General features: G+C 48.9%; 1 protein-coding gene across 1 annotated transcript in view; it reads left to right on the plus strand.

Moving 5' to 3' along the window:
• Window positions 1-682: 682 nt before the first annotated feature.
• LOC139549618 (lipase member H-like) overlaps window positions 683-18,840 on the plus strand; it is an 18,870-nt gene continuing 712 nt past the window's right edge. Inside the window, exons 1-4 of the mRNA XM_071360280.1 lie at window positions 683-784; window positions 1,178-1,345; window positions 1,628-1,720; window positions 1,814-1,925. Of these exons, the coding sequence (XP_071216381.1) occupies window positions 778-784; window positions 1,178-1,345; window positions 1,628-1,720; window positions 1,814-1,925 (380 nt within the window). The 5' untranslated portion in view covers window positions 683-777. The remainder of the gene's footprint in view (window positions 785-1,177; window positions 1,346-1,627; window positions 1,721-1,813; window positions 1,926-18,840) is intronic.

Here is an 18,840-nt window from a genome sequence, read left to right on the forward strand (position 1 = left end):
GGCTGGTTAATGTCCTGGTAGCTGATTGGCTGCTGCCCCCAGAGCAGGAGATCACCGAAGGAGCCAGGCAGGTGGGAGAGAGGCTGGCACAGACCATACAGACACTACTGGTAGGTACATGTTCCACACTGTGTAAAAGGTGTCCAGTAATATGCTTTAACTGGGTCAGGGAAACTAGCCCAAATTGAACATGAGTAACTGTGTTATAGTGTAGTTATACATGATGTGGTGTTGATGTTTATTCCTCAGGAGGTTCAGGGCTCTTCTCCAGAGCTGTTCCACCTGGTAGGGTTTGGTGTTGGGGCCCATGTAGCTGGTGTGACTGGAGCCTGTTTGAAGGGAACTATTGGCAGGATCACAGGTACTGAGACATAATATAGAGTTACATCTGGTAAAAATCCATTCTGAGTTTCTGATGAACTGACCGGTCAAATGGAGTGTTTTTTTTAAACGTGCTCTGATCCGACTCAGGCCTGGATCCGTTCTCACCCCTGTTTTCCGAGGCAGACAGCAGCCTGTCTCTGGATCACACTGACGCTCAGTACGTGGATGTGATTCACACCAACTTCAACCGTGAGAAACTCTACACATACCTAATAAGCCACGTAGTTACACCTCATAGTATGGTAGATTTATTTAGACCTTTTTAACCAATCAGTTTATGTTTATTTTTCAGCCAATGAGCCGGTAGCTCCCCTGGGGGTTCCCAGACCGTTGGGTCACGTTGATTTCTACATCGGCAGAGGATATCAACTCCCTGGTTGTCCTCAGTCTCTCATGAAAAGTGTGTGACAGGTTTTTTTTTAATCTAAAATATTATAACAAACATCATGCCATGTGACCTGACCAGGAAAAGCTGTGTCCTTTAGGCTATCTACCATAACACGAAGGTTGGGATGACTCATATATTTGATGGCAGTTCTGCAGGGTAGTCACTCGCTAGCACAGTCACAATGTCATAGAATCTGATTTTCAACCTAACCTTAAAACACACTGCTAACTTTATACCTAACCTTAAAATTAAGATCAAAAAGCACATTTTTTGTTTTCATGAATTTTTAAGACATATAGTCATTTTTGACTTTGCAGCTGTCCCATGTAGTGTAGATCGCTCAGTTCTGCCTCCAGGACAAGATTCAGCCCAATAAAGGTCAACCTGCGTGTGGGTGTGTTCCAGGAGAACAGTACTTGCTGTGCAGTCACCAACGGGCCTATAGGTTGTTCACCAGCTCCATCCGGTCCTCCTGCCCTCTCACAGCCTTCCCCTGCCAGGGAGTAGAGGACTTCCAGAGAGCTCTCTGTACACACTGTCACCACCCTGGCCTCAACATCTGCCCCCAGTTGGGTAAGAGACAAGATCATGTAGACCAGCTGGGTAAGAGACAAGATAATGTAGACCCGCTGGGTAAGAGACAAAATAATGTAGACCAGCTGGGTAAGAGAAGATAATGTAGACCAGCTGGGTAAGAGACGAGATAATGTAGACCCGCTGGGTAAGAGACAAGATAATGTAGTCCAGCTGGGTAAGAGACAAGATAATGTAGTCCGCATAGCTCTCTGAACAAAGACGAGTCTTTCACACATGAAGAAACTGATGTTGATGATTGGCTGTTCTTCTCTCCTATAGGCTACGACATTAGCTGGCTGCCTCCAGATCGACCAATCACCTTCCAGCCCCTGACCGCGGTCCTGGACATCACAGCAACAGACCCTTTCTGTGGTGAGAAACTCAGGACACACACACTGACAGTGTCACATGGTTGCTTCCTCTGGTGCAGGAACAGTTGGTTAACCCCCTTTATGTCCCTTCTAGTGACGCCGTTCCTGTTGGAGGTGCACCTGGAGGGAAACACCTCGTTAGAAGCCCAGCTATTCGTTCAGCTGAAGGGAGACGTCAGGAAAACACCTGTCATCTTGGTGTCCGGGTGAGACACGAGCATCTGGGTCTTCATTTATTAACGGCTGCATCTCAAATGGGACCCTATTCCCTATATGGTGCACTATATACCCCCATAGGGCCCTGGTCTAATGCTGTGTACTATATACCCCCATAGGGCCCTGGTCTAATGCTGTGTACTATATACCCCCATAGGGCCCTGGTCTAATGCTGTGTACTATATACCCCCATAAGGCCCTGGTATAATGCTGTGCACTATATACCCCCATAGGGCCCTGGTATAATGCTGTGTACTATATACCCCCATAGAGCCCTGGTATAATGCTGTGTACTATATACCCCCATAGGGCCCTGGTCTAATGCTGTGTACTATATACCCCCATAAGGCCCTGGTCTAATGCTGTGCACTATATAACCCCATAGGGCCCTGGTCTAATGCCGTGTACTATATACCCCCATAAGGCCCTGGTCTAATACTGTGCACTATATACCCCCATAAGGCACTGGTCTAATGCTGTGTACTATATAGGCCCTGGTCTAATGCTGTGTACTATATACCCCCATAAGGCCCTGGTCTAATGCTGTGCACTATATACCCCCAGAGGGCCCTGGTATAATGCTGTGTACTATATACCCCCATAGGGCCCTGGTCTAATGCTGTGCACTATATACCCCCATAGGCCCTGGTATAATGCTGTGTACTATAAGGCCCTGGTATAATGCTGTGTACTATAAGGCCCTGGTCTAATGCTGTGTACTATATACCCCCATAGAGCCCTGGTCTAATGCTGTGTACTATATACCCCCATAGGGCCCTGGTCTAATGCTGTGTACTATATACCCCCATAGGGCCCTGGTCTAATGCTGTGTACTATATACCCCCATAGAGCCCTGGTCTAATGCCGTGTACTATAAGGCCCTGGTCTAATGCTGTGTACTATATACCCCCATAGGGCCCTGGTCTAATGCTGTGTACTATATACCCCCATAGGGCCCTGGTATAATGCTGTGTACTATATACCCCCATAAGGCCCTGGTCTAATGCTGTGTACTATATACCCCCATAAGGCCCTGGTCTAATGCTGTGTACTATATACCCCCATAGGGCCCTGGTCTAATGCTGTGTACTATATACCCCCATAGAGCCCTGGTCTAATGCCGTGTACTATAAGGCCCTGGTCTAATGCTGTGTACTATATACCCCCATAGGGCCCTGGTCTAATGCTGTGTACTATATACCCCCATAGGGCCCTGGTCTAATGCTGTGTACTATATACCCCCATAAGGCCCTGGTCTAATGCTGTGCACTATATACCCCCATAGGGCCCTGGTCTAATGCTGTGCACTATATACCCCCATAGGGCCCTGGTATAATGCTGTGCACTATATACCCCCATAGGGCCCTGGTCTAATGCCGTGTACTATATAGCCCCATAGGGCCCTGGTCTAATGCTGTGTACTATATACCCCCATAGGGCCCTGGTCGAATGCCGTGTACTATATACCCCCATAGGGCCCTGGTCTAATGCTGTGTACTATATACCCCCATAAGGCCCTGGTCTAATGCTGTGTACTATATACCCCCATAGGGCCCTGGTATAATGCTGTGTACTATATACCCCCATAAGGCCCTGGTATAATGCTGTGTACTATATACCCCCATAGGGCCCTGGTCTAATGCTGTGTATTATATACCCCCATAAGGCCCTGGTCTAATGCTGTGTACTATATACCCCCATAGGGCCCTGGTCTAATGCTGTGTACTATATACCCCCATAGGGCCCTGGTCGAATGCCGTGTACTATATACCCCCATAGGGTCCTGGTCTAATGCTGTGTACTATATACCCCCATAAGGCCCTGGTCTAATGCTGTGTACTATATACCCCCATAGGGCCCTGGTATAATGCTGTGTACTATATACCCCCATAGGGCCCTGGTCTAATGCTGTGCACTATATACCCCCATAGGGCCCTGGTATAATGCTGTGCACTATATACCCCCATAGGGCCCTGGTCTAATGCCGTGTACTATATACCCCCATAGGGCCCTGGTCTAATGCTGTGTACTATATACCCCCATAGGGCCCTGGTCGAATGCCGTGTACTATATACCCCCATAGGGCCCTGGTCTAATGCTGTGTACTATATACCCCCATAAGGCCCTGGTCTAATGCTGTGTACTATATACCCCCATAGGGCCCTGGTATAATGCTGTGTACTATATACCCCCATAAGGCCCTGGTATAATGCTGTGTACTATATACCCCCATAGGGCCCTGGTCTAATGCTGTGTATTATATACCCCCATAAGGCCCTGGTCTAATGCTGTGTACTATATACCCCCATAGGGCCCTGGTCTAATGCTGTGTACTATATACCCCCATAGGGCCCTGGTCGAATGCCGTGTACTATATACCCCCATAGGGTCCTGGTCTAATGCTGTGTACTATATACCCCCATAAGGCCCTGGTCTAATGCTGTGTACTATATACCCCCATAGGGCCCTGGTATAATGCTGTGTACTATATACCCCCATAGGGCCCTGGTCTAATGCTGTGTACTATATACCCCCATAGGGCCCTGGTCTAATGCTGTGTACTATATACCCCCATAGGGCCCTGGTCTAATGCTGTGTACTATATACCCCCATAGGGCCCTGGTCTAATGCTGTGTACTATATACCCCCATAGGGCCCTGGTATAATGCTGTGTACTATATACCCCCATAGGGCCCTGGTCTAATGCTGTGTACTATATACCCCCATAGGGCCCTGGTCTAATGCCGTGTACTATATACCCCCATAGGGCCCTGGTATAATGCTGTGTACTATATACCCCCATAGGGCCCTGGTCTAATGCTGTGTACTATATACCCCCATAGGGCCCTGGTCTAATGCTGTGCACTATATACCCCCATAGGGCCCTGGTCTAATGCTGTGTACTATATACCCCCATAGGGCCCTGGTATAATGCTGTGTACTATATACCCCCATAGGGCCCTGGTCTAATGCTGTGTACTATATACCCCCATAAGGCCCTGGTCTAATGCTGTGTACTATATACCCCCATAGGGCCCTGGTCTAATGCTGTGCACTATATACCCCCATAGGGCCCTGGTATAATGCTGTGCACTATATACCCCCATAGGGCCCTGGTCTAATGCCGTGTACTATATACCCCCATAGGGCCCTGGTCTAATGCTGTGTACTATATACCCCCATAGGGCCCTGGTCGAATGCCGTGTACTATATACCCCCATAGGGCCCTGGTCTAATGCTGTGTACTATATACCCCCATAAGGCCCTGGTCTAATGCTGTGTACTATATACCCCCATAGGGCCCTGGTATAATGCTGTGTACTATATACCCCCATAAGGCCCTGGTATAATGCTGTGTACTATATACCCCCATAGGGCCCTGGTCTAATGCTGTGTATTATATACCCCCATAAGGCCCTGGTCTAATGCTGTGTACTATATACCCCCATAGGGCCCTGGTATAATGCTGTGTACTATATACCCCCATAGGGCTCTGGTCGAATGCTGTGTACTATATACCCCCATAAGGCCCTGGTATAATGCTGTGTACTATATACCCCCATAGGGCCCTGGTCTAATGCTGTGTACTATATACCCCCATAGGGCCCTGGTCTAATGCTGTGCACTATATACCCCCATAGGGCCCTGGTATAATGCTGTGCACTATATACCCCGATAGGGCCCTGGTCTAATGCCGTGTACTATATACCCCCATAGGGCCCTGGTCTAATGCTGTGTACTATATACCCCCATAGGGCCCTGGTCGAATGCCGTGTACTATATACCCCCATAGGGCCCTGGTCTAATGCTGTGTACTATATACCCCCATAAGGCCCTGGTCTAATGCTGTGTACTATATACCCCCATAGGGCCCTGGTATAATGCTGTGTACTATATACCCCCATAAGGCCCTGGTATAATGCTGTGTACTATATACCCCCATAGGGCCCTGGTCTAATGCTGTGTATTATATACCCCCATAAGGCCCTGGTCTAATGCTGTGTACTATATACCCCCATAGGGCCCTGGTATAATGCTGTGTACTATATACCCCCATAGGGCCCTGGTCGAATGCCGTGTACTATATACCCCCATAGGGCCCTGGTCTAATGCTGTGTACTATATACCCCCATAAGGCCCTGGTCTAATGCTGTGTACTATATACCCCCATAGGGCCCTGGTCTAATGCTGTGTACTATATACCCCCATAAGGCCTTGGTCTAATGCTGTGCACTATATAACCCCATAGGGCCCTGGTCTAATGCCGTGTACTATATACCCCCATAAGGCCCTGGTCTAATACTGTGCACTATATACCCCCATAAGGCACTGGTCTAATGCTGTGTACTATATACCCCCATAGGGCCCTGGTCTAATGCTGTGTACTATATACCCCCATAGGGCCCTGGTATAATGCTGTGTACTATATACCCCCATAGGGCCCTGGTCTAATGCTGTGTACTATATACCCCCATAGGGCCCTGGTCTAATGCTGTGTACTATATACCCCCATAAGGCACTGGTCTAATGCTGTGTACTATATAGGCCCTGGTCTAATGCTGTGTACTATATACCCCCATAAGGCCCTGGTCTAATGCTGTGCACTATATACCCCCAGAGGGCCCTGGTATAATGCTGTGTACTATATACCCCCATAGGGCCCTGGTCTAATGCTGTGCACTATATACCCCCATAGGCCCTGGTATAATGATGTGTACTATAAGGCCCTGGTATAATGCTGTGTACTATAAGGCCCTGGTCTAATGCTGTGTACTATATACCCCCATAGAGCCCTGGTCTAATGCTGTGTACTATATACCCCCATAGGGCCCTGGTCTAATGCTGTGTACTATATACCCCCATAGGGCCCTGGTCTAATGCTGTGTACTATATACCCCCATAGAGCCCTGGTCTAATGCCGTGTACTATAAGGCCCTGGTCTAATGCTGTGTACTATATACCCCCATAGGGCCCTGGTCTAATGCTGTGTACTATATACCCCCATAGGGCCCTGGTATAATGCTGTGTACTATATACCCCCATAAGGCCCTGGTCTAATGCTGTGTACTATATACCCCCATAAGGCCCTGGTCTAATGCTGTGTACTATATACCCCCATAGGGCCCTGGTCTAATGCTGTGTACTATATACCCCCATAGAGCCCTGGTCTAATGCCGTGTACTATAAGGCCCTGGTCTAATGCTGTGTACTATATACCCCCATAGGGCCCTGGTCTAATGCTGTGTACTATATACCCCCATAGAGCCCTGGTCTAATGCCGTGTACTATAAGGCCCTGGTCTAATGCTGTGTACTATATACCCCCATAGGGCCCTGGTCTAATGCTGTGTACTATATACCCCCATAGGGCCCTGGTCTAATGCTGTGTACTATATACCCCCATAAGGCCCTGGTCTAATGCTGTGTACTATATACCCCCATAGAGCCCTGGTCTAATGCCGTGTACTATAAGGCCCTGGTCTAATGCTGTGTACTATATACCCCCATAGGGCCCTGGTCTAATGCTGTGTACTATATACCCCCATAGGGCCCTGGTATAATGCTGTGTACTATATACCCCCATAAGGCCCTGGTCTAATGCTGTGTACTATATACCCCCATAAGGCCCTGGTCTAATGCTGTGTACTATATACCCCCATAGGGCCCTGGTCTAATGCTGTGTACTATATACCCCCATAGAGCCCTGGTCTAATGCCGTGTACTATAAGGCCCTGGTCTAATGCTGTGTACTATATACCCCCATAGGGCCCTGGTCTAATGCTGTGTACTATATACCCCCATAGGGCCCTGGTATAATGCTGTGTACTATATACCCCCATAAGGCCCTGGTCTAATGCTGTGTACTATATACCCCCATAAGGCCCTGGTCTAATGCTGTGTACTATATACCCCCATAGGGCCCTGGTCTAATGCTGTGTACTATATACCCCCATAGAGCCCTGGTCTAATGCCGTGTACTATAAGGCCCTGGTCTAATGCTGTGTACTATATACCCCCATAGGGCCCTGGTCTAATGCTGTGTACTATATACCCCCATAGAGCCCTGGTCTAATGCCGTGTACTATAAGGCCCTGGTCTAATGCTGTGTACTATATACCCCCATAGGGCCCTGGTCTAATGCTGTGTACTATATACCCCCATAGGGCCCTGGTCTAATGCTGTGTACTATATACCCCCATAAGGCCCTGGTCTAATGCTGTGTACTATATACCCCCATAGGGCCCTGGTCTAATGCTGTGTACTATATACCCCCATAGGGCCCTGGTCTAATGCTGTGCACTATATACCCCCATAGGGCCCTGGTATAATGCTGTGCACTATATACCCCCATAGGGCCCTGGTCTAATGCCGTGTACTATATACCCCCATAGGGCCCTGGTCTAATGCTGTGTACTATATACCCCCATAGGGCCCTGGTCGAATGCCGTGTACTATATACCCCCATAGGGCCCTGGTCTAATGCTGTGTACTATATACCCCCATAAGGCCCTGGTCTAATGCTGTGTACCCTATACCCCCATAGGGCCCTGGTATAATGCTGTGTACTATATACCCCCATAAGGCCCTGGTATAATGCTGTGTACTATATACCCCCATAGGGCCCTGGTCTAATGCTGTGTATTATATACCCCCATAAGGCCCTGGTCTAATGCTGTGTACTATATACCCCCATAGGGCCCTGGTATAATGCTGTGTACTATATACCCCCATAGGGCCCTGGTCGAATGCCGTGTACTATATACCCCCATAGGGCCCTGGTCTAATGCTGTGTACTATATACCCCCATAAGGCCCTGGTCTAATGCTGTGTACTATATACCCCCATAGGGCCCTGGTATAATGCTGTGTACTATATACCCCCATAGGGCCCTGGTCTAATGCTGTGTACTATATACCCCCATAGGGCCCTGGTATAATGCTGTGTACTATATACCCCCATAGGGCCCTGGTCTAATGCTGTGTACTATATACCCCCATAGGGCCCTGGTCTAATGCTGTGTACTCTATACCCCCATAGGGCCCTGGTCTAATTATGTGTACTATATACCCCCATAGGGCCCTGGTCTAATGCTGTGTACTATATACCCCCATAGGGCCCTGGTATAATGCTGTGTACTATATACCCCCATAGGGCCCTGGTCTAATGCTGTGTACTATATACCCCCATAGGGCCCTGGTATAATGCTGTGTACTATATACCCCCATAGGGCCCTGGTATAATGCTGTGTACTATATACCCCCATAGGGCCCTGGTCTAATGCTGTGTACTATATACCCCCATAGGGCCCTGGTCTAATGCTGTGTACTATATACCCCCATAGGGCCCTGGTATAATGCTGTGTACTATATACCCCCATAGGGCCCTGGTCTAATGCTGTGTACTATATACCCCCATAGGGCCCTGGTCTAATGCTGTGCACTATATACCCCCATAGGGCCCTGGTCTAATGCTGTGTACTATATACCCCCATAGGGCCCTGGTATAATGCTGTGTACTATATACCCCCATAGGGCCCTGGTCTAATGCTGTGTACTATATACCCCCATAAGGCCCTGGTCTAATGCTGTGTACTATATACCCCCATAGGGCCCTGGTCTAATGCTGTGTACTATATACCCCCATAGGGCCCTGGTCTAATGCTGTGCACTATATACCCCCATAGGGCCCTGGTATAATGCCGTGCACTATATACCCCCATAGGGCCCTGGTCTAATGCCGTGTACTATATACCCCCATAGGGCCCTGGTCTAATGCTGTGTACTATATACCCCCATAGGGCCCTGGTCGAATGCCGTGTACTATATACCCCCATAGGGCCCTGGTCTAATGCTGTGTACTATATACCCCCATAAGGCCCTGGTCTAATGCTGTGTACTATATACCCCCATAGGGCCCTGGTATAATGCTGTGTACTATATACCCCCATAAGGCCCTGGTATAATGCTGTGTACTATATACCCCCATAGGGCCCTGGTCTAATGCTGTGTATTATATACCCCCATAAGGCCCTGGTCTAATGCTGTGTACTATATACCCCCATAGGGCCCTGGTACAATGCTGTGTACTATATACCCCCATAAGGGCCTGGTCTAATGCTGTGTACTATATACCCCCATAGGGCCCTGGTATAATGCTGTGTACTATATACCCCCATAGGGCCCTGGTCTAATGCTGTGTACTATATACCCCCATAGGGCCCTGGTATAATGCTGTGTACTATATACCCCCATAGGGCCCTGGTCTAATGCTGTGTACTATATACCCCCATAGGGCCCTGGTCTAATGCTGTGTACTATATACCCCCATAAGGCCCTGGTATAATGCTGTGCACTATATACCCCCATAGGGCCCTGGTATAATGCTGTGTACTATATACCCCCATAGAGCCCTGGTATAATGCTGTGTACTATATACCCCCATAGGGCCCTGGTCTAATGCTGTGTACTATATACCCCCATAAGGCCCTGGTCTAATGCTGTGCACTATATAACCCCATAGGGCCCTGGTCTAATGCCGTGTACTATATACCCCCATAAGGCCCTGGTCTAATACTGTGCACTATATACCCCCATAAGGCACTGGTCTAATGCTGTGTACTATATAGGCCCTGGTCTAATGCTGTGTACTATATACCCCCATAAGGCCCTGGTCTAATGCTGTGCACTATATACCCCCAGAGGGCCCTGGTATAATGCTGTGTACTATATACCCCCATAGGGCCCTGGTCTAATGCTGTGCACTATATACCCCCATAGGCCCTGGTATAATGCTGTGTACTATAAGGCCCTGGTATAATGCTGTGTACTATAAGGCCCTGGTCTAATGCTGTGTACTATATACCCCCATAGAGCCCTGGTCTAATGCTGTGTACTATATACCCCCATAGGGCCCTGGTCTAATGCTGTGTACTATATACCCCCATAGGGCCCTGGTCTAATGCTGTGTACTATATACCCCCATAGAGCCCTGGTCTAATGCCGTGTACTATAAGGCCCTGGTCTAATGCTGTGTACTATATACCCCCATAGGGCCCTGGTCTAATGCTGTGTACTATATACCCCCATAGGGCCCTGGTATAATGCTGTGTACTATATACCCCCATAAGGCCCTGGTCTAATGCTGTGTACTATATACCCCCATAAGGCCCTGGTCTAATGCTGTGTACTATATACCCCCATAGGGCCCTGGTCTAATGCTGTGTACTATATACCCCCATAGAGCCCTGGTCTAATGCCGTGTACTATAAGGCCCTGGTCTAATGCTGTGTACTATATACCCCCATAGGGCCCTGGTCTAATGCTGTGTACTATATACCCCCATAGGGCCCTGGTCTAATGCTGTGTACTATATACCCCCATAAGGCCCTGGTCTAATGCTGTGCACTATATACCCCCATAGGGCCCTGGTCTAATGCTGTGCACTATATACCCCCATAGGGCCCTGGTATAATGCTGTGCACTATATACCCCCATAGGGCCCTGGTCTAATGCCGTGTACTATATACCCCCATAGGGCCCTGGTCTAATGCTGTGTACTATATACCCCCATAGGGCCCTGGTCGAATGCCGTGTACTATATACCCCCATAGGGCCCTGGTCTAATGCTGTGTACTATATACCCCCATAAGGCCCTGGTCTAATGCTGTGTACTATATACCCCCATAGGGCCCTGGTATAATGCTGTGTACTATATACCCCCATAAGGCCCTGGTATAATGCTGTGTACTATATACCCCCATAGGGCCCTGGTCTAATGCTGTGTATTATATACCCCCATAAGGCCCTGGTCTAATGCTGTGTACTATATACCCCCATAGGGCCCTGGTCTAATGCTGTGTACTATATACCCCCATAGGGCCCTGGTCGAATGCCGTGTACTATATACCCCCATAGGGTCCTGGTCTAATGCTGTGTACTATATACCCCCATAAGGCCCTGGTCTAATGCTGTGTACTATATACCCCCATAGGGCCCTGGTATAATGCTGTGTACTATATACCCCCATAGGGCCCTGGTCTAATGCTGTGCACTATATACCCCCATAGGGCCCTGGTATAATGCTGTGCACTATATACCCCCATAGGGCCCTGGTCTAATGCCGTGTACTATATACCCCCATAGGGCCCTGGTCTAATGCTGTGTACTATATACCCCCATAGGGCCCTGGTCGAATGCCGTGTACTATATACCCCCATAGGGCCCTGGTCTAATGCTGTGTACTATATACCCCCATAAGGCCCTGGTCTAATGCTGTGTACTATATACCCCCATAGGGCCCTGGTATAATGCTGTGTACTATATACCCCCATAAGGCCCTGGTATAATGCTGTGTACTATATACCCCCATAGGGCCCTGGTCTAATGCTGTGTATTATATACCCCCATAAGGCCCTGGTCTAATGCTGTGTACTATATACCCCCATAGGGCCCTGGTCTAATGCTGTGTACTATATACCCCCATAGGGCCCTGGTCGAATGCCGTGTACTATATACCCCCATAGGGTCCTGGTCTAATGCTGTGTACTATATACCCCCATAAGGCCCTGGTCTAATGCTGTGTACTATATACCCCCATAGGGCCCTGGTATAATGCTGTGTACTATATACCCCCATAGGGCCCTGGTCTAATGCTGTGTACTATATACCCCCATAGGGCCCTGGTCTAATGCTGTGTACTATATACCCCCATAGGGCCCTGGTCTAATGCTGTGTACTATATACCCCCATAGGGCCCTGGTCTAATGCTGTGTACTATATACCCCCATAGGGCCCTGGTATAATGCTGTGTACTATATACCCCCATAGGGCCCTGGTCTAATGCTGTGTACTATATACCCCCATAGGGCCCTGGTCTAATGCCGTGTACTATATACCCCCATAGGGCCCTGGTATAATGCTGTGTACTATATACCCCCATAGGGCCCTGGTCTAATGCTGTGTACTATATACCCCCATAGGGCCCTGGTCTAATGCTGTGCACTATATACCCCCATAGGGCCCTGGTCTAATGCTGTGTACTATATACCCCCATAGGGCCCTGGTATAATGCTGTGTACTATATACCCCCATAGGGCCCTGGTCTAATGCTGTGTACTATATACCCCCATAAGGCCCTGGTCTAATGCTGTGTACTATATACCCCCATAGGGCCCTGGTCTAATGCTGTGCACTATATACCCCCATAGGGCCCTGGTATAATGCTGTGCACTATATACCCCCATAGGGCCCTGGTCTAATGCCGTGTACTATATACCCCCATAGGGCCCTGGTCTAATGCTGTGTACTATATACCCCCATAGGGCCCTGGTCGAATGCCGTGTACTATATACCCCCATAGGGCCCTGGTCTAATGCTGTGTACTATATACCCCCATAAGGCCCTGGTCTAATGCTGTGTACTATATACCCCCATAGGGCCCTGGTATAATGCTGTGTACTATATACCCCCATAAGGCCCTGGTATAATGCTGTGTACTATATACCCCCATAGGGCCCTGGTCTAATGCTGTGTATTATATACCCCCATAAGGCCCTGGTCTAATGCTGTGTACTATATACCCCCATAGGGCCCTGGTATAATGCTGTGTACTATATACCCCCATAGGGCTCTGGTCGAATGCTGTGTACTATATACCCCCATAAGGCCCTGGTATAATGCTGTGTACTATATACCCCCATAGGGCCCTGGTCTAATGCTGTGTACTATATACCCCCATAGGGCCCTGGTCTAATGCTGTGCACTATATACCCCCATAGGGCCCTGGTATAATGCTGTGCACTATATACCCCGATAGGGCCCTGGTCTAATGCCGTGTACTATATACCCCCATAGGGCCCTGGTCTAATGCTGTGTACTATATACCCCCATAGGGCCCTGGTCGAATGCCGTGTACTATATACCCCCATAGGGCCCTGGTCTAATGCTGTGTACTATATACCCCCATAAGGCCCTGGTCTAATGCTGTGTACTATATACCCCCATAGGGCCCTGGTATAATGCTGTGTACTATATACCCCCATAAGGCCCTGGTATAATGCTGTGTACTATATACCCCCATAGGGCCCTGGTCTAATGCTGTGTATTATATACCCCCATAAGGCCCTGGTCTAATGCTGTGTACTATATACCCCCATAGGGCCCTGGTATAATGCTGTGTACTATATACCCCCATAGGGCCCTGGTCGAATGCCGTGTACTATATACCCCCATAGGGCCCTGGTCTAATGCTGTGTACTATATACCCCCATAAGGCCCTGGTCTAATGCTGTGTACTATATACCCCCATAGGGCCCTGGTCTAATGCTGTGTACTATATACCCCCATAAGGCCTTGGTCTAATGCTGTGCACTATATAACCCCATAGGGCCCTGGTCTAATGCCGTGTACTATATACCCCCATAAGGCCCTGGTCTAATACTGTGCACTATATACCCCCATAAGGCACTGGTCTAATGCTGTGTACTATATACCCCCATAGGGCCCTGGTCTAATGCTGTGTACTATATACCCCCATAGGGCCCTGGTATAATGCTGTGTACTATATACCCCCATAGGGCCCTGGTCTAATGCTGTGTACTATATACCCCCATAGGGCCCTGGTCTAATGCTGTGTACTATATACCCCCATAAGGCACTGGTCTAATGCTGTGTACTATATAGGCCCTGGTCTAATGCTGTGTACTATATACCCCCATAAGGCCCTGGTCTAATGCTGTGCACTATATACCCCCAGAGGGCCCTGGTATAATGCTGTGTACTATATACCCCCATAGGGCCCTGGTCTAATGCTGTGCACTATATACCCCCATAGGCCCTGGTATAATGATGTGTACTATAAGGCCCTGGTATAATGCTGTGTACTATAAGGCCCTGGTCTAATGCTGTGTACTATATACCCCCATAGAGCCCTGGTCTAATGCTGTGTACTATATACCCCCATAGGGCCCTGGTCTAATGCTGTGTACTATATACCCCCATAGGGCCCTGGTCTAATGCTGTGTACTATATACCCCCATAGAGCCCTGGTCTAATGCCGTGTACTATAAGGCCCTGGTCTAATGCTGTGTACTATATACCCCCATAGGGCCCTGGTCTAATGCTGTGTACTATATACCCCCATAGGGCCCTGGTATAATGCTGTGTACTATATACCCCCATAAGGCCCTGGTCTAATGCTGTGTACTATATACCCCCATAAGGCCCTGGTCTAATGCTGTGTACTATATACCCCCATAGGGCCCTGGTCTAATGCTGTGTACTATATACCCCCATAGAGCCCTGGTCTAATGCCGTGTACTATAAGGCCCTGGTCTAATGCTGTGTACTATATACCCCCATAGGGCCCTGGTCTAATGCTGTGTACTATATACCCCCATAGAGCCCTGGTCTAATGCCGTGTACTATAAGGCCCTGGTCTAATGCTGTGTACTATATACCCCCATAGGGCCCTGGTCTAATGCTGTGTACTATATACCCCCATAGGGCCCTGGTCTAATGCTGTGTACTATATACCCCCATAAGGCCCTGGTCTAATGCTGTGTACTATATACCCCCATAGAGCCCTGGTCTAATGCCGTGTACTATAAGGCCCTGGTCTAATGCTGTGTACTATATACCCCCATAGGGCCCTGGTCTAATGCTGTGTACTATATACCCCCATAGGGCCCTGGTATAATGCTGTGTACTATATACCCCCATAAGGCCCTGGTCTAATGCTGTGTACTATATACCCCCATAAGGCCCTGGTCTAATGCTGTGTACTATATACCCCCATAGGGCCCTGGTCTAATGCTGTGTACTATATACCCCCATAGAGCCCTGGTCTAATGCCGTGTACTATAAGGCCCTGGTCTAATGCTGTGTACTATATACCCCCATAGGGCCCTGGTCTAATGCTGTGTACTATATACCCCCATAGGGCCCTGGTATAATGCTGTGTACTATATACCCCCATAAGGCCCTGGTCTAATGCTGTGTACTATATACCCCCATAAGGCCCTGGTCTAATGCTGTGTACTATATACCCCCATAGGGCCCTGGTCTAATGCTGTGTACTATATACCCCCATAGAGCCCTGGTCTAATGCCGTGTACTATAAGGCCCTGGTCTAATGCTGTGTACTATATACCCCCATAGGGCCCTGGTCTAATGCTGTGTACTATATACCCCCATAGAGCCCTGGTCTAATGCCGTGTACTATAAGGCCCTGGTCTAATGCTGTGTACTATATACCCCCATAGGGCCCTGGTCTAATGCTGTGTACTATATACCCCCATAGGGCCCTGGTCTAATGCTGTGTACTATATACCCCCATAAGGCCCTGGTCTAATGCTGTGTACTATATACCCCCATAGGGCCCTGGTCTAATGCTGTGTACTATATACCCCCATAGGGCCCTGGTCTAATGCTGTGCACTATATACCCCCATAGGGCCCTGGTATAATGCTGTGCACTATATACCCCCATAGGGCCCTGGTCTAATGCCGTGTACTATATACCCCCATAGGGCCCTGGTCTAATGCTGTGTACTATATACCCCCATAGGGCCCTGGTCGAATGCCGTGTACTATATACCCCCATAGGGCCCTGGTCTAATGCTGTGTACTATATACCCCCATAAGGCCCTGGTCTAATGCTGTGTACCCTATACCCCCATAGGGCCCTGGTATAATGCTGTGTACTATATACCCCCATAAGGCCCTGGTATAATGCTGTGTACTATATACCCCCATAGGGCCCTGGTCTAATGCTGTGTATTATATACCCCCATAAGGCCCTGGTCTAATGCTGTGTACTATATACCCCCATAGGGCCCTGGTATAATGCTGTGTACTATATACCCCCATAGGGCCCTGGTCGAATGCCGTGTACTATATACCCCCATAGGGCCCTGGTCTAATGCTGTGTACTATATACCCCCATAAGGCCCTGGTCTAATGCTGTGTACTATATACCCCCATAGGGCCCTGGTATAATGCTGTGTACTATATACCCCCATAGGGCCCTGGTCTAATGCTGTGTACTATATACCCCCATAGGGCCCTGGTATAATGCTGTGTACTATATACCCCCATAGGGCCCTGGTCTAATGCTGTGTACTATATACCCCCATAGGGCCCTGGTCTAATGCTGTGTACTCTATACCCCCATAGGGCCCTGGTCTAATGATGTGTACTATATACCCCCATAGGGCCCTGGTCTAATGCTGTGTACTATATACCCCCATAGGGCCCTGGTATAATGCTGTGTACTATATACCCCCATAGGGCCCTGGTCTAATGCTGTGTACTATATACCCCCATAGGGCCCTGGTATAATGCTGTGTACTATATACCCCCATAGGGCCCTGGTATAATGCTGTGTACTATATACCCCCATAGGGCCCTGGTCTAATGCTGTGTACTATATACCCCCATAGGGCCCTGGTCTAATGCTGTGTACTATATACCCCCATAGGGCCCTGGTATAATGCTGTGTACTATATACCCCCATAGGGCCCTGGTCTAATGCTGTGTACTATATACCCCCATAGGGCCCTGGTCTAATGCTGTGCACTATATACCCCCATAGGGCCCTGGTCTAATGCTGTGTACTATATACCCCCATAGGGCCCTGGTATAATGCTGTGTACTATATACCCCCATAGGGCCCTGGTCTAATGCTGTGTACTATATACCCCCATAAGGCCCTGGTCTAATGCTGTGTACTATATACCCCCATAGGGCCCTGGTCTAATGCTGTGTACTATATACCCCCATAGGGCCCTGGTCTAATGCTGTGCACTATATACCCCCATAGGGCCCTGGTATAATGCCGTGCACTATATACCCCCATAGGGCCCTGGTCTAATGCCGTGTACTATATACCCCCATAGGGCCCTGGTCTAATGCTGTGTACTATATACCCCCATAGGGCCCTGGTCGAATGCCGTGTACTATATACCCCCATAGGGCCCTGGTCTAATGCTGTGTACTATATACCCCCATAAGGCCCTGGTCTAATGCTGTGTACTATATACCCCCATAGGGCCCTGGTATAATGCTGTGTACTATATACCCCCATAAGGCCCTGGTATAATGCTGTGTACTATATACCCCCATAGGGCCCTGGTCTAATGCTGTGTATTATATACCCCCATAAGGCCCTGGTCTAATGCTGTGTACTATATACCCCCATAGGGCCCTGGTACAATGCTGTGTACTATATACCCCCATAAGGGCCTGGTCTAATGCTGTGTACTATATACCCCCATAGGGCCCTGGTATAATGCTGTGTACTATATACCCCCATAGGGCCCTGGTCTAATGCTGTGTACTATATACCCCCATAGGGCCCTGGTATAATGCTGTGTACTATATACCCCCATAGGGCCCTGGTCTAATGCTGTGTACTATATACCCCCATAGGGCCCTGGTCTAATGCTGTGTACTATATACCCCCATAGGGCCCTGGTCTAATGCTGTGTACTATATACCCCCATAGGGCCCTGGTCTAATGCTGTGTACTATATACCCCCATAGGGCCCTGGTATAATGCTGTGTACTATATACCCCCATAGGGCCCTGGTCTAATGCTGTGTACTATATACCCCCATAGGGCCCTGGTCTAATGCTGTGTACTATATACCCCCATAGGGCCCTGGTCTAATGCTGTGTACTATATACCCCCATAGGGCCCTGGTCTAATGCTGTGTACTATATACCCCCATAGGGCCCTGGTCTAATGCTGTGCACTATATACCCCCATAGGGCCCTGGTCTAATGCTGTGTACTATATACCCCCATAGGGCCCTGGTCTAATGCTGTGTACTATATACCCCCATAGGGCCCTGGTATAATGCTGTGTACTATATACCCCCATAGGGCCCTGGTCTAATGCTGTGTACT

The sequence above is a fragment of the Salvelinus alpinus genome, chromosome 22, assembly GCF_045679555.1.
Source record: "Salvelinus alpinus chromosome 22, SLU_Salpinus.1, whole genome shotgun sequence".
In the NCBI taxonomy this organism is placed as follows: Eukaryota; Metazoa; Chordata; class Actinopteri; order Salmoniformes; family Salmonidae; genus Salvelinus; species Salvelinus alpinus.